Below are 22,808 nucleotides of genomic sequence, written 5' to 3'. Positions count from 1 at the left end.
CCCCCCGCAGTCCCGCCGTCTCCCCCCGCAGTCCCGCCGTCTCCCCCGCAGTCCCGCCGTCTCCCTCCGCAGTTCTGTCGTCTCCCTCCGCAGGCATCGGCTACTCCTCCCAGGTGATCGTCGTCCTCCTCAACACCTACTACATCGTCGTCCTGGCCTGGGCCCTCTTCTACCTCTTCAACAGCTTTGCCGTGGACCTGCCCTGGGGAAGCTGCCGCCACGAGTGGAACACGGGTAAGGCCATCTGCAGAGATCCGTTTCCTCCTGTTGCTCTGCTGCGCTAACCAGGAGTGGGATTGTCCCCGTGTCCCGGGCAGCCCAGCCCCGGCTTAAACTTGGGACTCACTAGGAATCTGCCAAGTCGATCGTGGAGATCTTATATCAAGGATAAGAGCGAGATTTCACCAGCATCACCTGCAAAATGTCAGAGACTTTTTAAAAGAAAATTCATGTGTTTGGGGCTGTCCCAGGGGCGGAGTGGTTAAGTTTTAGGCACTCTGCTTCGGTGGCCCAGGGTTCGCGGGTTCAGATCCCAGGACGGACCTACACACCACTCATCAAACCATGCTGTGGGGGCCTCCCACATAGAAAATAGAGGAAGACGGCACAGATGTTAGCTCAGCGACAGTCTTCCTCAAGCAAAGAGAAAAAAAGAGTGAGATTGGCAACAAATGTTAGCTCAGGGCCAATCTTCCTCACATACGCACACAATCGTGTATTCAATTATTCAATACATGTATGAATTCATGTATTATGCAAGTAGAACTGACTTCTTTTTATGTAGTTTAGCCATTTATTTATTTTCATTTGAAATGTGGTTAGTTTGATATATGTGTATATTTTTTGTTCATTTATTTATTTCTCATGTCTTCTTTCTGATGCACTTTTAGGTCTTTCCAGCTCACAATTCACCTGGATTTAACCAGGGCATAAACTGTTTTGTATGTCATCAATATAATTTATAACAGCAGTTAATTTTCTCCTGTGTTTATAAGACTATATGCGATTCTCTTATAAGACTGCAAGAGCTACCTATGGCCATGGAACTACTGAGTCTAATGCATTGAAAGTAACAAAAATTAAAAATACCTAGGGTAGTACTCAGGCAAATTTTCCTTCTTGACATTTTTGACATTTCTCCTAGTGAGTCTGATTTTCCTCAGAGCCTAGCATCTTGAATAGTATAGGACATCCTGTCAAGATGAAACAGCGCTTTTCTGGGGGTGCTGAAGCTTCAAGGAAAGTGATATGGTTTAGAGACAAGAGCACTCAGCTGGCAGTCAATCATTCAAGGGATATTCATTGAGCTCCTGGTAAACGCCAGGCTCTGTTCTGAGCGCCAGGGAAGTAGTCATGCACGAAAAGGAAGTTCCCAGTGCCCTCGTGCAGTTTCCGTTCTAGCAGCGAGAGAGAGAGAGAGAGACAGAGACAGTGAGAGAGAGAGACAGTGAGAGAGAGAGACAGAGACAGAGACAGCAAGAGACAGAGAGAGACAGAGAGAGACAGCGAGAGAGAGAGAGCGCGAGAGTGAGCGAGAGAGAGCGTAAGCAAGATGAGGGAGTAAAATGCGTCGTGTTAGAAGAAGTGCTGTGGAGAAAAACAAATCAGGGAGGAGGGACTGGTAAGTTTAGGGGTGTACGGGTGTACTTTAAACAGGGTCATCAGGGAGGGTGTTACTGAGAAGAGGCGCTGGAGTAATGCTCTGAAAGCGGAGGGAGAGTGAGCCATTGAGGGTGCAGGGGGCAAACACCAAGTGCAAAGGCCCTGAAGCAGTGCTGTCCTGTAGCATCCAGGGAACGGCAGGGCTGGAGGAGCTAGAAAGGAGTGAAAAAGCAGTGAGAGACAGGGTCATAGGCCATGGGGTAGATTGAATAGGGCCATGGAGGTGATTATAGGGGTTTGGGCTTTTTTCTCCGAGTGGGATAGGAAACCTGTCAGAGAGTTTCAAACCAGGCCTGACATAAAGTGACTTAAATGTTAACAAAATCACTCTGGGCACTGTCTGGAGATTTGGCTAGGGAGGCAAGAGTAGAAACTGGAGGCCAGTTAGGGAGACATGAGATGGTGGTGGCTGCCTCGGGGTGGTGGTAGAGGCTCTAAGGAGAAAGTTCAGGTTCTAGGTATTTTGAAGGTAAAACATACCCAATTTGCTGAATTGGATTCTAGCCCTCACTTAGTCGCTTATAAGCTAGGACAGGCCATTTCTAAGAAGATTTACTTTTTCACATGTACAATGGGAAAAACACTATCCATCTTAATATTTCCCAAGACTGTTGTACTAATAAAATGTAAAAAAAGAATGTGAACACTGTTTGTGAAACTCCAAAGTCATATACAGATAATTAAGAGCCATTACTTATTGAGTACTTTACAGACATATTTTCATTTAATCCCCTTCTCAATCCTACAAATGTGCATTCTTTTATTTATTTATTTATTTTTTGCTGAGGAAGATTAGCCCTGAACTAACATCTGTGCCAATCTTCCTCTACTTTACATGTAGGTCACCGCCACAGCATGGCTGATGAGTGGTATAAGTCCATGCCTGGGATCCAAACCCGCAAACCTGGGCCGCCGAAACAGAGCATGCCTAACTTAACCACTGTGCCCTGGGGCCAGCCCCCAAATGTACCTTCTTGTGTACATTTTAGAGATGGGAGAAGTGAGGCTTAGAGAGTCACATGGTGAATAACCAGAAGGTCAGCATTCAAGCCAGAGCCTCCTGACCTTGAACCTCTGCTCTTAGCAACTCTGTCACATCACTTCCCAGGAGGGCATTCTCACTATCCCTCAAAGGTTGTGACTTTCTACAGGACAGTTACCTAGAAATATGTGTGTTTTTTGAACCAGATGACATGCAGAGCACCTTTTCTGATGCTATCTGATCATGCTTTAATAAGAGTATGTACCCAAATGTTTATAAACCCATGTGAGAACGTGTGTGAGAGAGGGTGAGGTGGGTTTGTTGAGGTTATTTTATGTCTGAGGATGTTTTGTATAGACAACTTCCGCCCAGTTCCTTTCAGATACTTTGCTTCCCATTCTCCCCAAATTTCCCTCCACTCTCTCCAGTCATGTCAGGTATTGACTAATGATCCTTCTCTTTCTTCTTACCCTGGGACCCATGGGCAGAACACTGTGTGGAGTTCAAGAAGACCAATGGCTCCCTGAATGTGACCTTTGAGAATGCCACCTCTCCTGTCATCGAGTTCTGGGAGTAAGTGAGGCCGTTTCCCTGCCCCGGTGTGGGCTGTGTGTTTGAAAGAAGGGCCTGGGGATGGGTTCAGGCAGTGATGACTCTCAATGGACACCAAGGGAAGAATTCTCGTCTCCTTCTTTGGTGGCTCTCTCACCTAAGTGGCTTTTTTCTGTTGTGCCTATATTTGTGGTTAATGCAGAACTGGTTTCAGAGATGGGAATTTTGCAACTGTTCTCAGGCTATGCCTGCCTTTCTTCTCCCATGTGCCCACCCACATGTTAGATAGTGCACATGCATGTGTGTCCACATTCCTAACCTACCCTCCTCACTTCAGCTGCTTATACATTGCCTCTTGTCTGCCCCTCCTCCAAATATTGATATTCATCTAGGGCATGATTCCTCATATTGAAACATCCTAAAACTCTGGTTGAGAAAAATATGTGTTTGCACCTTCTTCTCTAGGTTAAATTGGTACTCAGCTTCCCAGAGCAAACTTACCTGGGAACAGTTTCTATTTGCCTCCTTTTATATCTATCCCTATCTCTGGGCAAAGGAGAGCCTCATGGATCTGAGTGAGAAGAGCTGAGAAGCTTCTGGACAAGACCCTGGAGGCATGGTTTCACTGCCCGAGACACGTGGGCTACAAAATTGAGGCTGACAGCAAAAGTGGAGCCCGGCTCAACCTTCTTTCCTCAGGAGGCGGGTCCTGAGGATCTCTGATGGCATCCACCACCTGGGGTCCCTGAACTGGGAGCTGGCCTTGTGCCTCCTGCTTGCCTGGGTCATCTGCTACTTCTGCGTCTGGAAGGGGGTCAAGTCCGCGGGCAAGGTCCGTGTTGGAGAGCTCCTGGCACCTCCCATCCCAGGACTCCCTGCCTCACTGGGGGCTCAGTCACTTAGGAGTGCCCTAAGTTGTAGCCTGGTCAGGGATGGGAGGGAATGACCCAGCAAAGATTTTATGTGACCCCTGTCCTTGATTCTGTGCCTCTCCTAGATTCAAACCCACATCCTTCTGGTATTTGGGGAATTAAATGGAAGAGTGAGAGAGAGAGAGAAAGGCAGGAAGGACGCTTCCAGAGGAATTCAATCTTGGAAATATACCACATGTGTGGGCACATTGCACACTGACCACAGTTCATGGCTCCCTATTTCATGCAGCAGTTCTTTGGAAAAAGAATTCCATTGAGACTATCAATCTCAAAATGATTCTCAACCAACCCAAGAACGTGGGGGGACTCTTTGCCTTAGAGTGTATGAGGCATTAGAGGGCATTCTGAGTTCTTCTGGACTCTTGCCCTGAGGCCTCTGACAAGGCTTCCTTCCTAATCTGGCTGCCTGGTTGTGCTAAGCTCGTAAGCTCTGTGAGGACAGAGATCATGTGTTACAGATCTTTTCATACCTGACAACCCTTGCCATAATTCCAAGCACACTTGTTGGGAGAATGCCCAAGTTCATTCAGTCACTCAACAAATATTTACTGGGTATGTGTCAAGGGGAGGGTAAGTGCCTTAAGCTGGAGGGAGGAAGGGGAGGTTGTGGCTTCTGGCAGAGGGGAGACGAAACTGAACAGCTGTGGGGTGAGAGGGAGTGAGCCGAAGAGGAACTCCCTTGACCTCTTCTGTAGGTGGGGAGCTCCTGCCTCCTGCCTCTGCTGCTGGGTCTCCAGCTCCCTCCTTCCTAACTCACAAAGTCTTTGTCTCTCATCTGCCCCTTGGTCAGGTGGTGTACTTCACAGCCACATTCCCTTACCTCATGCTGATGGTCCTGTTAATTCGAGGGGTGACACTGCCTGGGGCAGCCCAAGGGATTCGGTTTTACCTGTACCCAGACCCCACACGTCTGGTGGATCCCCAGGTAAGAAGCCACAGACGAGGGAGATCCCGTGGCTCTGGAGGTGCTTGAGCTACAGGCCTTCCTTGTGCTCAGGTCAGGCATCTGCTCCTGGCCAGACCCTGAGGCCTCCGTGGTGTGTGTGGGTCTCCAGACATCTGTTAGCAGCCGTTTCTTGTCTCCCTCCTTGGTTTACAGCTGCCAGGGAACCCTGCCAGGGGGCCCTGAGGCCCTAGTGGTACTTCTCAGGGGCCGCAATATGTCACTAACAGCCTTTTCTCACAGGCTGGACCCCTTTCCCCACATCCACCCAGCCCATTTTTGCGTTTTTTTCTCTTGGCAATCTCATTTCACACTGAGCTTCCTCTATTTCTTGACCCTCCACCAGCCCCCTCTGGTTCCCTCCGTGTGCCCCTGTGGCCCATTCCTGGGCCCCAGTTCCCCAGCACCTCCCAGCAGGGCTGGGCTGGTGTTGAGTTTCCTGTCAGTTGTCCAGAGGTCACTGCCTCTCCTCTCCCCTCCCCTCCGGCCTGTCCTTCACAGTCCACACAGTCTGCTACGGCTAGCTTCTTCATGGCCCTGCGCAGGGAGGGGGCGGTGCTACTTGCTGACTGGAGGGGTTGGTAAAACAGGGCCTGAAATAAGAAGCCACTGCCTCTGATGGGTTTCTTATCTTCTCCTGTTTGGCAGCCATTTTGAAAGCTGGCAAAGCCAGGAGGTGTCGAGGGCCGGAGGGGAGCGTGGGTAAGCTCCACCCCAGAGCCCCTAAAATGTGTTACCCAGCTACATGCTCTGTGCCTCCCTGGCACAGAGGTCGCCCTCCCTGGGAGTGTGTGCACAATGTAGAGACCTGCCCTCAGGGGCTGGAGGAGGCTCTCTGTGTCTATAGAAAGGGCCCTGAGGAAACTTCAGGTGGGCGGCTCTGGGCACAGAGAAGACTAACTATTGGATGGCTTTTCAAACATTTTCAGTAGTAAGGCACCAGCACATTCGCTGAAATTGCTGAGAGGGAGCGAGAGAAAAGGGAGTGACACACATTTCCACAGTGCCTGGGACTCAGCGCGCGCACGGAGGCGATGGCTCCCCCTCGGGCAGAACTCAGGGTGATCCAGATGCTAAATTGTCCTCAAGTCTCCCAGCCACCCCTGGAAGAGTTAGGACTTCTTCCTGAGTTCTGCTGGGGCTGCCGTGGCTCCCAGAAGCCAGGCTACTCCTGCTGAGAAGCTTCCCCATGCAGTCACATAGCCTTGGTCCTCAGTACTTCTCAGTGATCTTCTGGTGGGCTGCGAGGCTATCCTTCCCCTCTCCCATTTCTTACGCATGATAGAGATACGGATGGCTGCTGCATTGTCTCTACAGGGTGCACAGGAGCTGCTGTCAGCCTCTGGAAGCAAACTGGAGAGCCAAGCTGTTGAAGCTAGAAGGACCCCAGAGATTATCCAGTGCAAATTCCTCATTGCACAGATGAGCAACTGAGGTCCAAGGTCACGCAGCAAGTCAGTGGCAGGGCAGATAAAGCGTATTTTTACTTTGTGAATCATAAGCCCCTGGACTTATCTGGAACAAGGGGTTGTGATGGGGAGTAGGTAGCAAGCAGGAGGTTGTGGGGGCAGGAGGCTTGAGGGAAGGCTTTGAAGGCAGGTGTGGAGTTTGGCTTGGATCTCCTATGCGAGAGGGAGCCGTTGTGGTTCTGGAGCACCAGAGATACGACCCAGTGGCTAAGCTACCAAACCTGCCTTTGGTTGGGGATCAGGCTGGGAAGGAGGGGAACCGTTCAGGCAGGGGGACAGGCAGGTAGGCTGGAAGAGAAAAAGAAGAGAAGGGCCCAGTATTTCTGGAACTGATTTATGGCTTCTGTGATCAATGCCTTGTTTGTCCTGATCAGCCGTTTATCGAGTGCTCACTCTGTCCCTGGCATTGTTAAGAGGTTTACATGCGTTATTTCAGCTAATCCTCACAGCAGATCAGCGAGGTTTCCCCACTTTACAGATAGGAAGTTAAGGCCTAGAGAGTTTAAAGAATTTCCTGTCTTCACCCCTGCAGCTGGAATCCAGGTCTGAATGATGACCAATCCCACATACTTTGTGAGCTCTCGAAGGCAAAGTCCCCATCTGCTCATCTTTGTTTTTCTCACAGCTCATTCATTCAGCAAACATTTGTCCAGCATCTATTATGTGCCAGGCCCCTGCTAGGTGTGGGTTTGTTATATACTAGCTTCCACAAATATGAAGAAGGGGGACCGGATAGCCTTCAACTCTGAGAGTTAATACGGCTGTAATTCTGGGTCTGCGTTACTGCAGGGAACAAAACCTCTTTTCATCTGCTCTCCAGGATTCCATCTTTCCGACCCCAGCCAGCTGTCGGCTGTGCAGGAAGCATACGTCTTCTAAGTCCTCTGAGGCCCTGGTGAGGGAGATGTTTCAAGAGCAAGCTTGGTCCTGAGCTTCCAAGCAGCCTTGTTAGCTGCCTGGTCCTGGTCTCATATTGAAGCAAGGCCTTTGTTGTCAGGAACAGAGCAACACCTGCAGGGTGGGATGCCCCTGCCAGAGCTCTAATTGAGTGTAGTTGGCACTCCCCAGAAAGCGTGATAATTCCAGCTAGCATTTGCCTGGCACTTGAGAAAGGTACAAAATGCCTGCTAGGCAGCACAAAGACCAAAGACACCTCTCTCTGCCAAGCCCTCAGTCTGGGAGCAGGGAGCCAGGCCGAGATAATGCTGGGTGTATCTCGCTCCCTGCTCCCCTTCTGCCAGGCGTGCTGTGTGGTGGGCAGGTGGCAGCCTCTCTTGGTGTGCCCCAGGGCTCGTCTCTTTCACGCTGGGGCATGGCCCCTGGAAGCTCAGGATTATACTGGTGCCCTGTGTCCTTTGTCTGGGCGCTCATTTCTCTCCCTCGTCCTGGCCCTCTGCCTTGTTCTACTGCACTTTGCTAGATGGATAAGGGCAGGGGGTAGGGGGTAGGGGAGCCTCCCTGAGTCCAAAGGGCCCTTGTTGAAGCTTTTAAGTCTCTATGTTAAGCTATTCTAACAAAGGGTTTGTTTAGGGAGGAGGTTGGAACCATTGATTAGAATGAGTCCTTTTATTTTGATATCGTATGTTGAAATCTGTGGGACCTTTCTATCCCTGGAAGGTAAGTTGCTTTTTTAGAATAATAGCAACAACAAACAGCGGCAACAGTGGACATGTTCACTGTGTGCTTATCACTGCCAGGCCCTTTACTGAGTGCACTGACCCCCAGGACTTAGGGCTTAGCCTCTTTTTACAGACAAAGAAACTGAAGCTTAGAAAACAAGAAATTTGCCCCGAACCAAAAAACCAGCATGTGGGGGAGCTTAGGTTTCATCCCAAGTATTGTTTTGGAGTCTGCTGTCTTAATCACCATGATAGACATTTTCCAAAGAATATGAATTATTTGAGAGTTTTAAGGGCTGCTTTTTATTATTCCAGAATTATTCCCAAAGGTGGGATAGGGAACTAATATTTATTTGTTAGCCATTTTACATACATTATTTTATTTGTTATTATACCCATTTTTCTGATGAGAAAAATGAGGTTCAGAGAGGTTAAGTGATTGTGCCTAAGATCACACAGCTAGTAAGTAATGGAGTTGGGAATTGAACCAGTTCAGTTTGACTCCAAAGGCCAGGCTTTTTCCATTACACACTATTGCCTTCCTAAAAATAGTGAATATAATAATCCTTGGGTTTGGACTCAAGGTTGAAAACATATTTCCTGGATCTTCCAGAGGTCTCTCTTTCCCTCTGGCCCCCAAAGACCTCTTCTTTCACCCACACTCCACCAAGTGTTTTTCACACTTATTTTATTCTTGGTCGGTCTTCTGCCCAGTCAGACACACTGGAGCTTTGTTCTAGAAACCAGGGCTCCTGGAATGGTCAGGGAGTGGGTCGCCTGTGGTGGGGAACAGAACAGCTTGCTCTGCTTGTTCTTTCAGCCTCCTCTGACCCCACTCCTTTCCCCGATCCCAGCAGGCTTGTCAGGCAGCAGCTGTGCAGAGAGCTGAGGCTTGCCAAGCTCCCAGTGAGGGGGCTTTAGTCAAAGTCACTGTATCTGACCTTTGCACTCTGAACTCTCGGCCCTCCTGCTGCATTTCCTTCTGTTCTCTTTAACTTCTCCTTCCAACTCAGTCTTAGTCTGTCCCCCTCAGGGTGAGGTGAACTGCCAAGTCACAGATTTTCTTATTTTTTCTTCTCAAGCCCAACTTTGCAAAACTTCGCAACCATAGGATTTGCGCCCCCTGCCTGCATGTGGGCAGCCACAGAATGTCTCTGGGCACTTGGGAGTTTCCCTGTTAACTGTGGGTCACTGCTAGGCACAGGAAGCAAACACCCAAGGCTTGAGGCAGGGCAGGCCCTTGGGCCATATCCTGGATGACCTGCTTGGGAGAGATCACCTGGTCTCATGACCCAGAAGTGCCTGTAAGCCCTGAGGCATAGGCATATGGCATCTCTCCCCAGCCCTTACATCCCTGAGCCTGGGTAAATCCTTTCTGGGTAAGCTCAGAGCCTCTGGCTGCTCTTGAAGCCACTCATAACCTACTGAGTGAGGCAGGAACGAAGCAGAGCAGAGGGACCCTCAGACCAGCGGTCACTGAGTCTTCCTGAGATACCATTCTCATCGTGTCTGTGCGGCAGAGTTTTAGAAAAGGATTTGAAGCATATTGAAGGAGCAAACAGACTCCCCAAGGCATCTCCTCCAACTTTTGTGGCTTCACACTGAATTTTGTCAGCGCTCTCCTTCTTATCCTCAGGTCCTTTCTTCGTGCTTACCCTGCCCTTCTCTAGCTTTTGCAATAAATCCTGAAACCCCCTCTCCTTTCCCTGTTATAACTTTCCCTCAAGTTGCGAAGTTTCCCTGGTGTTTCCGTCTTTGCATGCCATTTCCTTGCTAGCCCTGGCTCCTCTGGATCTTCCTCTGTGCTCCTTGCCACTGAGCTCTTTTCCCTGGTGGCAACTCCTGCCCTGGGAATGGGATTCACAGTAAGCAGAAGGGACAGAAAGCTGGAGGCATTCTCCCCTTTTCTTTACCATCTTCCCTGCTCTGTCTGCATTCCTGCAGAAATGGAGCTGTAACGAGAAGAGTGAGTGAGTGCCCTGGTGGATCCCCAGTGCCAGTTCTCGGAACCGTAGGGCAGTGATGCCCACATCTGCTGTTCATTAGCATCACCCAGATGCTTGGAAAATACTGCTGATTTCTGGGTTCTCCTTCAGGCCTAGAGAGTCAGTGTCTCAACTGGGGATGCTGGCTGAGGAATCGTGTGATTCTGATGTAGTCAGCTTGCCAGTGGGTTCCTTGCACCCACTCCAAGCTGAGGAAAATGGGCACTCTGCTGGGTCTGAGTATGATGAGAGAGCAAGGGAGGCTGAGGGTGGTGGCAGTGGTTAGGGAGGCAGGGAGAGACAGGTAACGGACTGAAGAGCTTTGCACAGAGAGAAGCTGAGGCTTTGGCGTGTGTGGACCCGGGAGCTTGACATTAGTGAGAGGAAAGCAGCGATCTGTTTGGGGGCTCCTGGGGCAGAGCTAGGCAAAAGATAAGAAATGGGGGTCACAGAAGTGTCAGGACGCTGCCTGGAGATGTCTGCCTCCATAGTTGGGAGTGCTCACGGCCCCTGAAGGCAGGAGGCGCCTGGGGAGAGTCTGTAGCCCCAGGACCCTGCCTCCTACAGATCTGCAGCTTGCCTTGTCCTGTTCGCCTTGATGCTCTTTCTCTTTGGGATGTTATTCTAGCTGTCCAATCTAAATCATAACATGCACAGGCTGGGGCAGCCAGCTGAGATAATAACAGTAACAGCCATGCTCTGTGTTTAGCTGTAGTGCTGTGCTCCCCCAGGAGTCCAGAGCCCGTTACAGATGCATTCTTTTCATCCTCTTGACTTTTCGTGAGCTGGGGATTATTCCTGCTGTTTTTCAGACAGAGGATTTTGAGGCATGAGGGGCAAAGCTACATGCTTGTGACGGCACTGATATTAAGCCCATATCCCCAGGGATCCTGTCCCTGGATTCCTCCCACACTGGCCGTGCTGCCAGGACAGCCTGGGACAGAGGAAAGTGGAGGCAGAACTCAGGGCTTTGTTTCCATTATAAAAATTGGGGGCCAGGCCTAGCTTAGGCCTAGAGCACCCTCTTGCCCTCCCACCCGCCTCCACCGTGGGTCCTTTAGTCTTCTTCTGCGAATGCCTAATGCCTATGCCATCCTGGTGGTACCCGAGAAACTCCATCTAGGGGCCCAGGAAGTAGAGCCCATTGGGATGGCCGGGCCACAGGGGTGCCTGCACTGGCTGAGAGCAGGCTTCTCGTCATCCCTAGCCAGCACCTGCTCAGCCATGGGCCCGTGTGCTCCCATGGAGCCCAGATGGTCTTGCTTTCCGGAGGTGCAGCTTTCTTGCCTTTTCCCTGTGTAGGTGTGGATGGACGCGGGCACCCAGATCTTCTTCTCCTTCGCCATCTGTCTAGGGTGCCTGACAGCCCTGGGCAGCTACAACAAGTACCACAACAACTGCTACAGGTGAATGGGAGGTGGGGCCAGAGCCACAAACCACCCATCTCTACTGTCCTTCTAGCCATGCTAGATCAGGGGTGACTGGGAGGGTGCCCCGGCTCATGCATTTGCCTACTCCATACCCATCTTCACCCAACTTTCTAATGCCCCAGAGCTACCAGTGCTGAAAGGAGCCCACTGCAGCATGGGCAGGGGGATCGCTTCCAAAAGGATGGGATGGTTGTGGTTGTCTGGGAAACCACAGCAGGAGCCCAGCCCCCTGGCTAATTTAGAGGTTAGTGGGCTCAGGAGGGTAGGCAAGCTTGAGAAGCGTTAATAATGTCGTGCAGTGGAGCCTCAGTCTTGCCTCTTTGTACGTTTGCCCAGCGAACATTGAATCCTTACCCATTTTTATTCACCTCTCCCCCATCTCATGTCCCCTCCCAATGGTTCCTTCCGGTCTTACCTGGTTCATATCAGAGAATTTAAGCCAATTTTAATATTAGCAAAAAAAAATCATATCATGCATTTCAAAATCAAATTTAGGTGACTAAGAATTATTTGGTGCTTGGGATTATCCACACCCATATCCTCTGCATTCACATGCCAGACTGAATTGTGTCAGAGTGGTAGTGTCCCAAGAGGTGTGGTGGCGGTATTGTGGGGAGGGAGGCTGTGCAGAATTTTAAATTTTTAGGTTAATATTTTACTCCCTTAGAGCTCCCTTCTTTTAGAACTACCTTGATTTGTCCCAAGTCTGAGCTAATGGAGTAGCAGGGAACCAACCCTTGAAGGCTCACCTTAATTCTGCCAGGCAGCCCCTCTGTGAAGGGCTGGGACAAGTGTCTGCCTGTCTGCCTTGAGGGGCAGTGCTTCCCTGGGGTTTCTGTTGGCTCCAGACAGGAGGCCTGAGGCCCTGGCAGCCCCTTTCTGATCCCGCCTGTTTCCACCTCCCCCTCCCGCCCCGCAGGGACTGCATAGCCCTCTGCTTCCTCAACAGTGGCACCAGCTTTGTGGCTGGGTTTGCCATCTTCTCCATCCTGGGCTTCATGTCTCAGGAGCAGGGGCTGCCGATCTCTGAGGTGGCTGAGTCGGGTGAGTACTGCCGGGGAGGGCCGTGGCAGTGGGTTCCAGGAGCTTCGCTTGACCCTTTGCCACTGGGATCTAGAGAGTTTCTATTGTCACCTACACCATGGGTGAACTGTCGTCTCCTCTCAGTGGGTGCATCTAGGACTTAAACAGCAATTCCAGCTTCAAAGGGTTAATGGGTATCCAGTGAACATTTTTCTTCCCATCCCTGGCCTCCAGTTCCTTATCCTGGAGGCAACCAATGCCATCAGATTCATGTTTGTCCTTCCAGAAATAGTTTAGGCGTATGTGAGGAAAAAAACCCCACATGTATGTATTCATACAGATTCATACATATTACTATTTCTATTCCTTACCCACCTTTTTAAAAAACCAATTGCTAACATCCTACATACACTGTTCTGATCTTGCCTTGTTTGGTTCACTTTAAAATGTAGCTTAGAGATGAGTTTCTATTGGCACATAGAGTGTCCTCCTTTTTTAAGTGACTGCCTTTCCACCATGCAGTGTCATTGTTGCTTTTAAGTAAAATCAAGGACTGATGCCCCGACTGGGTAAGCTAGAAAGTTTTCTCATGCTCTTCTCCTGTTCTTGCAGACCACCCACTTACACTCTGTAACAAGATAATTTTTTATCACAGCATTCACAAGCACACTCCTGTTACGTTACACACAGTGCCAAGCACTGAGCAACTAACATCACTGATTCTTATTAAAAATGATAATTTTTCGCTTTTATTGAGCACTTACTAGATGCCAGGCACTGTAGGAGCATTCTGCCCGTACCAGGCAGTGGAAGGCTGTGAGGCAGCAGTGGCATTACCCCGCCTCATCAATGTGGGAAGCAGGGCTTTGTCCAGGGCACACGGTCCTACCCTTTTCTTCAAAGGAAGCTTCCTGTGGAGGCATCCAGGCACTGGCATTTGAATCTGTTCCTGCTATTTGCTGAGAGGAACATTAATTTATTTGAGAGGATGTATGTCAGTGGTATTCCAAAATGAATGCCAGTTCACTCATTGTAGGGTGACAGAAAAGGCTCCAGGTGCAGAGATGACAAACTGGTGGCCCCAGGCCCAATCTAGTCTTGGAGGTATTTTCTTTGGAACCACCTGTTTTGTAGAAACAACACAGTGATTGCCTCAGTGGGGGCATGATGTCCGGGTCTCGTCAGGCCCTGCTTCTTCCTCATTTTACACTGGGTCAGCTTCACAGATGGGCACAGCCTGCCTGGCTCCTGAGCTCTGTTTAAGTTTGAAACCTCTGGTTTGGGGCAATAGATCTGGAGAATGAGCCCTGAGGACTTAGGGTGGATATAGCCTCTTTCTATTTTCCACAGCCCTTTACACCCACAGACGCTAGGTTTGTTCCTGCCCATGAGAATACAGTGGGGGGTGCCTTGGAAATTTGGGGACCAGGGAGAGGTTTTGGTGGCGTATACTGGGTGAGGATGGTGGTGGTGGTAACTTTGGGGTGCAGTTTCCTTTGGCTCCTATGGCTCTGCGGCCCCACTCTGGGAAGCCTTGGGCCGGCACATGGTCTGGAGCTGGCCAGGCACTGGGCTGTTCTCCTCTGCTCCTTGCTGCAGGCCCTGGCCTGGCTTTCATCGCTTACCCTCGGGCTGTGGTGATGCTGCCCTTCTCTCCTTTGTGGGCCTTCTGCTTCTTCTTCATGATTGTCCTCCTGGGACTGGATAGCCAGGTATTAAGACGTGGCCACTCAGAGCCTGAGAGACAAGTGGTGTGTGTGGGCTGGGGGAGGGGAGCAGTGAGCATGAGGTTGAGCTTGATGCCCTGAGGGGCCTTAAAACAGTTGGAGACTGGGTGATTGTCAGCAGTTGATGCCCTTCCAGGGACCAAGAGGAGTTTTGAAGGGTGGGTCCAGACCTAACCATGCAAGGGCAGCTCCTGGGACTTGAGACAGGGAGGCTGGCTGAGATAGGGCTGACCCTGGGAGCAAGAAGCCAGAGCTAGTTGACGGACCTTATTTTGGGAGCTCTCTTTCCCTCCAATTCTTTTGCCCTCTCATCCAGTTTGTGTGCGTAGAAAGCCTGGTGACGGCGCTGGTGGACCTGAACCCCGAGATGTTCCGCAAGAAGAACCGGAGGGAGTTCCTCATCCTTGGAGTGTCTGTCTTCTCCTTCCTTGTTGGGCTGGTCATGCTCACAGAGGTGAGGATCTGGGAGGCTTGAAGGTGGGGACCACGTGAGGAGGAGGAGCCAGTGGACAACTGTGGCAAGGCGGGTGGAGCAGGCTGCTGTGGTTTCAGGCTGCAGGGCAGGCCCTCCTGGCTTCAGGGCACTGGGACTCCCTCCTTTCCCCGCCACAGGAAGGACAAAGTAGACAAGTCCCTCTTCTGGCCTTTGGGCATTGACCCACCTCCCTTTGCGGACAGGCAAGGGGTAATTTGTCTCCACAGTAAGCTAAGGGGTATGAAAAGGATGGTTAAAAATTCTTGGACTAGGAAAAACTGCCTCTCCAGCAAGATCCCATGATTTCCCCAGCAGCTGAACCAAGTTCCAGGGATGAACTTCAAGGGAAGAAAGGGAGCCCTGGGGGTGGGTGGTATTTTGTGTGATCTCTCAAGGGAGAGGGAAGGAAATGGAACTTGTCAGCTTGATAATACTAATGACAGTCCCTATCCTGATCCTTCGCCAAAAATGTGCACACTGTGATTTGGGCTTCTGGGTCAATCCTGAAATGTTCTCGGGGATAAGCTAACAATAGCTGTGTATTTCATCTATCTTCCTTCCAAAGACAATAATAAAAAATCATTATTGTCTCATGTCTGCCTAGTGCCTTACAGCTCACAAACTGTATTCTGTTTTAATATCTATTTCCTGTGGTCCTTACCAGCTCTGCCCTGTGACCCAAGGGTGTGAGGCTGGCAGGCATGGGGTCAATCTGTCTGTTTCCTCTGAATAAAGTTCTGGTTTTTATCTCTTCCTGGGCAGGGCGGTATGTACGTGTTTCAGGTCTTTGACTACTATGCAGCCAGCGGCATGTCCCTCCTGTTCGTGGCCATCTTTGAGTCCATCTGTGTGGCTTGGGTCTATGGTGAGTAACTTTTCCCCTAGGTCCTAACACCAGTACTCACCTCTACCCCATGGCCGTTAGACAAAAGAGAGACATCCACTGCTCACATCCACCTTTTCCTGGGGCTCCTCCCCTTCTAACTTCAAAAATCTCAAGAATCCTAAATTGCTACCAGTGTAAGGGCCCTCCAGAGGTTACGGCTACACCCAGACCACCCAGGTGGGCCCATATCCTGTCCTATCCACACTTTTTCAGCCTTTAACAACTTTGATAATCAGAATGTTATTGCCTTTGCCTAAGCCAAATTCTGCCCACAGCCTATGAATTCTGGGGAAGAGTTCTCTCTTAGCAACGATTTGAAAAGACAACCATGATATCTTTATTTATTGATCCTTGCCCATCCTGATCTTGGTGGTCCTGGTCCTGATGCTTTGGATGCTAAAGAATGTCGTTTCTCCCCCTTCCTTCCTTCTCTTCATGGTAGGAGCTGGGCGCTTCTATGACAACCTTGAAGACATGATTGGGTACAGGCCATGGCCTCTAATCAAATATTGTTGGGTCTTCCTCACACCAGCTGTGTGCACAGTAAGACAACCTTCAAAGGGTAAAGCCAGATGAAGGGATAGAGAGATGGTGGTGGCAGGAGGGTAGATAGGCGGTTAGCCCTAGAAGGGACTTCTCCGTGAGGATTGAAAATTATTTTAGATTTCCATTCATCCTCCTGTTGGATTCTAGGAAATGACAGCAAGATAGATTCTTCCTTTCCATTTCACAGAAGGATAAACTGAGGCCCAGAGCTGTCAGACAGTTCAACCAGCATCACAATGTGAGTCTGATGTCACAGGCAGGACTGAAACCAAGTGCATGGGGCTGCTCGTAATAATATTAGTAATCACAGCAGTAATAATAGCAGCAGGCTTAGAGCACTGACTCTGTGCTGGACACAAAGTGCTTCACACATTTTAACCCATTTAATCCTCACAAGAACCCCATGGAGAAAGAGTTACCATTATATTCATTTTACAGGTGAAACTGAAGGTAAAGAGGTTAGCGATTTACCCAAGCTAGAAAGTCGCAGAGAGCTAGGATTCCAACCTAGGCAGCTCAGCCGCAGAGTCTGAGCCATAAACCCCCGTGTGCTGCATCCTCTGGCTTTATCTGTGTCAGTAGTTCCCCTGAGCACCGCCGCATGCAGGATATACATGGGGCCCAGGGGCAAGGAGGCATGACCCCCTCCCTTGAGGGGGGGTCACAGCCCCACCTGATAGTGCAGGAGACTTAAACACCTGAAAGCACCGGCAGGCACATAGCTGTCTCCTAACTGAGGCCAACCGTGTGTCGAGGTGCCCAGGGGCATGGGGTCCCCGGAGGGACAGGGTGGGTATCTGGAAAACACCTGTTTGGGGGTGTGGATTTTGGGCAGAATTGGATGGAGATTGGAAGCTGACTGGCCCAGATGAGCCTGAAGGCAATTCCAGGCTGGGAGCGTGACTGATCTCCGCCAGCTCTTCTGGGGGGCGCTGAGGGCACAGGGCCCCTGCTCGCGCAGCCCCTTTCTCTTCTGCTCTCACCCTCAGGCCACCTTCCTCTTCTCCTTGATCAAGTACACCCCACTGACCTACAACAAGAAGTACACCTACCCGTGGTGGGGCCATGCCCTGGGCTGGCTCCTGGCTCTGTCCTCCATGGTCTGCATTCCCACCTGGATCGTCTACAAGCTCAGCACCTCCAAGGGCCCCTTGAGAGAGGTAGGGAGTTAGTTGGGAGAAAAGTAGTCGGAGAGCGTAGGAATCCTAGTGGATGAGGTAGGGTCCCCTTGATGGTAGGCGGCTGCCTGCCAGGGTCCGCAGGAGGGCTGGTGAGCCTGGGGTGGGTATTGGGGAGGGACAGGGTGAGTGCTTAGAAGTCTCAGATGGAGACTGGATGCTCCAAGACACAGACTGTGATGATAGGGTTGCACCTGGGGGGCATGTTTGTGTATGGGGCAGGCAGACCTCAGCGATGAGGGAAGCTGGCAGACTTGCCCTCCCTCCACCTCGTGACAGCCACCTCCACTCTCCTTGCAGAGAATTCGCCAGCTTGTGTGCCCAGCTCAAGACGTGCCCAAACAGAACCGAGCAGAACCCTCTTCCCCTACCACGCCCAGGACATCACGGTTCAGACTCACAGAACTAGAGTCTCACTGCTAGGGGGCAGGCCCTGCGATGGCACCTGTGAGCCTGGCTGTGGGGACAGCTGCGGAGGGAGAGAGAGGAAGCAGCCCCGCTGTGCTTCTCTGCCCCTATGTGGTGTAGATAAGACAAAAGGGGGTATTTTGGAATCCACCTTGTGAGCTGGGGCCTCCAACCCCAACTTTCCTGCGCCAGGGGTGGCTGAACAGCTGTGAAATGCCAGTATCAAGAGCTTCCCATTTGAGATGGGCCTTGGGGAGCTGGGGGAGGATGGGGGGAAAGCTCTGTTCGGCTTCTGGGCCCTCTTACCCTTCATTCCATTAAACCCAAGTTCTTCCGACTGACTACTAGCCGTGCCTCCTGATTTCTGCCCCTCTGCCTTGACCACCTCCTCACTTTAGAGCTGTGGCTTTAGAACCCCCCACCCCCTCCCCAGCTGGCTTTCCCATCATCGAGTTCTCCTTGTGGACCATGAGCAGAGGGCATTGCTGGGGGAGAAGGTGACGGGGCCCGGCTGAGACCCTCCGTCAGCAGACACTCCTCCGTCCATGCTTCCTTAAAGTGCCCTCCTCCTTCACTCTGGAATGAGAAAGGCAACTGAGGGAAGAATAAGCCGTAGCTGGAGGGAGGAAGGAAAAGAGTGGTCGGGCTGCTTCTTGCCCACGCTTCCCTTGCCGGGCCCTTGCCCGACTCTGCTTACCAAATCTGTGTGCGACTGCCCAGGGCCTGGTTCCGGGGTATAAGAGAGGACAGCAGTGACAGGACAACAGACCTGAGGCAACAGGTACCGGAAGCCCTGGCAGAGCAGGGCACTACCCCAGCACAGCCAGCAGAGGGACCCTGCTTCCTCAGGACCACCTCGTTCTTCAGCCTCTGCTGAAAAGAGTAGGTGCCGGATGCGGTCGCCTCCACGAGGGGTGGGACTGCCATGACCACAGCCCCGCTGTCAGGGCCTGAGCTGTGCAGATGAACTCTTGGGGTTAGGCTGCAAAGAGGATTCAGGTGGAAGGCAAAGTGTGTCCTACCTCAGGGTCTGCAGCTGCGGCTCCAGGTGTGTCTCTGCAGCTGTACCTCCGAGTGGGTGTGTGGAGCAGGGCCACACGTATCTCTGTGTGTGTGTGTGTCTGTTCAGATGGTTCTTCCGGTGCTGTTCCAGGATAGCATCCGGTGATCCTAAGAGCTGCAGACTAAGGGCACACAGTGTTCCCTGGGTGATTTTCTTAGTTTTTTCACAAGTCAGTGAGTGGGAAAATGCACTGAAATCTTTACTAGTCTTCAGCTTTTGATTTCTTGGTGTTGGGAGAGTTTCTAAAGATTAGTGCTAGTGGCCCTACTGTGTGTTGGCCTTGGCTGCTCCTTCCCAGTCACTGAACAGTTGGGAGTCCCCCATGTGTGCCAGGCTCAATCACAGTCCTAAGATGGGAGAAATAGACCTGCCAAAACTTGAGATACCACCCACCTGACATCTGACAGTTTTTCCAGAACACCTACTATGTGGTGCTGTGCTATGCTCATGGCACATGAGGAGCAAAAATAGATACGACTTCTTAAACGACAGATTGTGACAAATGCTATGAAAGAAAAGCAAAGTGCTATGAGAGAGAATAATGGGGGTGTGGGAAGGAAGCTGATGACTTAGGTTGGTGGTCTGGAAGGCTGTTCTGAGGGTGTGCTGTCTCTCTCTCTGTCCATCCCTTGGATCCGCCAGACTCTGCGAGGCCCAGGAAGGGGCGTAGGCAGTCTGATAATGGTGACTCACGTTCTATTTAGGAGATTCATTAATGGTGGAATATGGTGTGAAAATAATCCATTAGCATAAGAAGCAGGAGATATGGGTTCTAGTCCTGACCTGCCTCTAACTTGCTGTGTTTCTCTGTGGAAGTTACTTGGAATTCGGGTCTTCATTGTTTTCAGACGGAGATAATACTGCCCACTCCACCCACACACAGGTTTGTTGTAAGGTTCAAATGAGGTAAGGCATGTGAGAGCCCTTTCAGAAATGTGGTGCCAAATGGTGTGAAGACATTAAACCAGTTGGGGTGGATGAAGGAGCTGCTCTAACAAGCCAGGGCTGACAGGCAGACAGGTGAGAGAAGCTGCTGGCCCGGGTCAGTCAGGGAGAGGGAGCAGGGACCCCTGGACTCGGCTTCAGCCAAGGGAGCAAAGAGATGTGGGGGCAGGGCGCTTTCAGTCCCATTGCTTTCTCTGCCTGGAAGGGCGATATGAATCCTGCAGTTCTCAGAGGAAGAAGACACAGGCGCCGGCCCCGTGGCCTAGTGGTTAAGTTCGGTGTGCTCTACTTCAGTGGCCCGGGTTCGGTTCCTGGGCGTGGACCTATACCACTCGTCGGTGGCCATGCTGTGGCGGCAGCCCACATACAAAATAGAGGAAGATTGGCATGGATCTTCCTCAGCAAAAAAAAAAAAATGAAGGCACAAAAGGGAGGGAAGCCCTCTCTTGTCTAGAGGCCACACCTGTTGGAGAAGAAAGGCAGAGGAAGAACGGCTGGCAGAGACAGCCTTGGGGCAAGTGATAGCTGAGTGGAGAGAGCGGGTGACTGGAGAGTTACAGACTACAGCCCATAGAGGTAGGGAAGCAACCGGTTAGGCCCTGAGCCCACCGGGCTGCCTTGGGGCCTCGGATCTCATGCCTGAGACCTTGCACACAAGTACACCTAGGTCTCAGATCCGTACATGTGCACACACACAGTCCCTCCTCGTCCTCAGATAAGTGTGCACAAACTCAGAGACGCGGCAGTCTGCCAAGCACACGCCTTTACAGAGGCCTGCAGTCCTGGCTTGGGTCTTACTTACTAGCTGTGTGACCTTGGGTAAGTTAACCTCTCTGATCCTCAATTTTCTGCTCTATAAAATGGGAATAATAATACTTACATCATTGTGTTCTTGGCGTCCAGTGGAAGGTGAAGGGAGAGTTGCCTTGGGGACACATTTCAAGCAAACCCACCCTGTTTCCCATGACTCCAGTGCCCTCACATTGGGCTGCCAATGAAACAGAAAAGCCCAAGAAGAGTTCTGAGACCTCCTTGCTGTCCCCGGCTTCCCCAGCCCCAGGCATCAGGTTGCATTGGGCCCCAGAAAGAAGGCTGCCTGTTTATTAGCTAAGCATGTTTGCTAGGAGGCAGGGGAGAGGTAGCTCAGAAATACCCCTGCATCTTGTGGCCCGAGGGTCCTGCTCAGCAGCACTATTGTCCAAGAAGAGTAGGGCCTGAGTCCTCCAAGCCCTAGTCTACATCCTCTGGCTGTGGGAGAGCAACGCCCCCCCAGAAAAGGGAAGACTGGCATCATTTTTCCCTCAAGTTGTATCCATCCATCCATCCATCTGATGAACATTGAGTGCCTCTGAGCCAGCGCTGTAGTAAATGCTAGAGGCAGAAATAAAGAATTGTGAAGTATGACCCCTGCCCTTTAGATGTTCATGGTCTGGGAAACAGTTTGCTGCAGTAGGACAAACATAGATTTTTGGACCCAGGAGGCCCAGGTTCAAATCCCAGCTCCCTCATTTACTAGTGTATGGCCTTAGGATACACTACTTAGCTCTATTCATCCCAATTTTCTCATCTGTAAAATGGGGCTAATAATTCCTACATTTCAAGGCTGTTGTGAGGATTAAATGAGGTAACATATAAAGCACCTAGCCTGAGTTAGATGCTCAGGAAATAGGTCCCATGCCAGGCCCTCTAAAAGCATGCAGGGGGCTAGAGGATGAGGGTGGTGACAAGGACATTCTCTGGGGTTTAATGGTTTTCACTGAGCAAGATACCTGATTTATTTGACCACAGTTCGTCTGGACTCTGGGCCCTCCCCAGTGTGGACACAGCCCAATCTCAGGCTTTCCAGGTCACTTGGGGATCCCTACATGTTGCAAAGATGGAGGTCTCCGGCCTCCAGGAGTTCGCCAAATGGTCTCAATATCTCTTGGGGACAGGAAGCTGCGGGTATTGGGGTAGATTTAACTAAGGGAGGGTTCAGAGTTAAAGGGAGGGCCAGGTCAAACACGGCAGCTGTTCTCCTACAAGGTGAAGTTGAGGCAAGAAGACTGCTGGACTGTATGAATCCCCAGGTCCTCACAGAAAGCCTGACACATTGTAGGCATGAAATGAAATTTCTGAATGAACCATCGAGCTAGGACATTCACCCTCTGCCCAGCCTGATTCTCTTCCCTCTCACTCCCCTTCATGGAGAGGCTGTGTCTTCTGTTCTGGAATAGCTGCAGCTAGGTAATCTCATGGACTTTGATGTCCCCTCTGCAGTAAACTCTGTGGTTGACACATGGTGGACCTGACATGGGGGACAGGGCAGACGCAGCAGGGCAGGCCACACCATCCTAGCAGAGCACAGCGTAACTGGAGTGTGATTTCTAGCTGAGACCATGCCCTACTCTCCAGAGTGACCCCAAGCTTGACTGCTGGCTTCACAGAGGCCAAGGGTCTGAGAAGTGAGACTCACTCTGGCTTTCTCCTGATGGGGAACCCCACAGGAGGTGCTGAGAGGAGCCTGAGAGACACTGAGTAGGGGTGCTTGATGGAAAACTACAGACTAAGATTCTCACTTCACACCCAGCCCTTCGGGGAAGTCCTAAAACACGAAGGGGAAGCACATGCAAATGGAAATTTCCCTTTCTCCCCACAACTTCCCCTCCCTCCACAGCCCCTGGGGCTAAAGAAGCATCTCTGTTGTCGTGAAGGAAGCACTGGCTATTCTGAATGAAGGCTGTGGGACAGTCCTGTGCCCGGCACGGCACCACGAGGACATACTCAGGAACAGTGATGAGGACCCTGTTCTGGAGACGCTCGCCGGACACTAGTGTGGGACACACACCTTTGCTCAACAGATACCAATTCAACACTGATGAATTGCCCGGCAATGCCAGGCAACCAGACAAGTCCCAGCTATGGGCCTGAGTGCTGAGCGGTCGCTAGAGCATTATTATTGCTACCTGGGGCCAGACACTCCACCATCCCAGCCCCCGCTCCC

The 22,808-nt window shown here is 51.1% G+C and overlaps 1 protein-coding gene across 11 annotated transcripts in view; it reads left to right on the top strand.

The window, feature by feature from the left end:
* LOC124242708 (sodium- and chloride-dependent GABA transporter 2) overlaps positions 1-18,149 on the top strand; it is a 68,626-nt gene extending 50,477 nt beyond the window's left edge. For 4 of the 11 annotated variants that reach the window (XM_046667974.1, XM_046667912.1, XM_046667942.1 and 1 more), the window contains 13 exons: positions 94-234; positions 3,133-3,217; positions 3,896-4,028; positions 4,919-5,053; positions 11,447-11,550; positions 12,494-12,618; positions 14,197-14,309; positions 14,641-14,778; positions 15,562-15,664; positions 16,128-16,228; positions 16,419-16,469; positions 17,221-17,391; positions 17,710-17,978. In XM_046667974.1, the coding sequence (XP_046523930.1) occupies positions 94-234; positions 3,133-3,217; positions 3,896-4,028; positions 4,919-5,053; positions 11,447-11,550; positions 12,494-12,618; positions 14,197-14,309; positions 14,641-14,778; positions 15,562-15,664; positions 16,128-16,228; positions 16,419-16,469; positions 17,221-17,391; positions 17,710-17,832 (1,523 nt within the window). In that variant the 3' untranslated portion in view covers positions 17,833-17,978. Of the gene's footprint in view, positions 1-93; positions 235-3,132; positions 3,218-3,895; positions 4,029-4,918; positions 5,054-11,446; positions 11,551-12,493; positions 12,619-14,196; positions 14,310-14,640; positions 14,779-15,561; positions 15,665-16,127; positions 16,229-16,378; positions 16,470-16,669; positions 17,392-17,709 lie in introns of those variants that run through there. The other 7 variants (XM_046667958.1, XM_046667950.1, XM_046667982.1 and 4 more) reach the window with 7 other exon arrangements.
* The last annotated feature ends 4,659 nt before the right edge of the window (positions 18,150-22,808 follow it).

This window comes from Equus quagga, chromosome 1 (assembly GCF_021613505.1).
Source record: "Equus quagga isolate Etosha38 chromosome 1, UCLA_HA_Equagga_1.0, whole genome shotgun sequence".
In the NCBI taxonomy this organism is placed as follows: domain Eukaryota; kingdom Metazoa; phylum Chordata; class Mammalia; order Perissodactyla; family Equidae; genus Equus; species Equus quagga.
The sequence above is the reverse complement of the archived record's forward strand: the minus strand, read 5'-3'. Positions and strand labels throughout refer to the sequence as shown.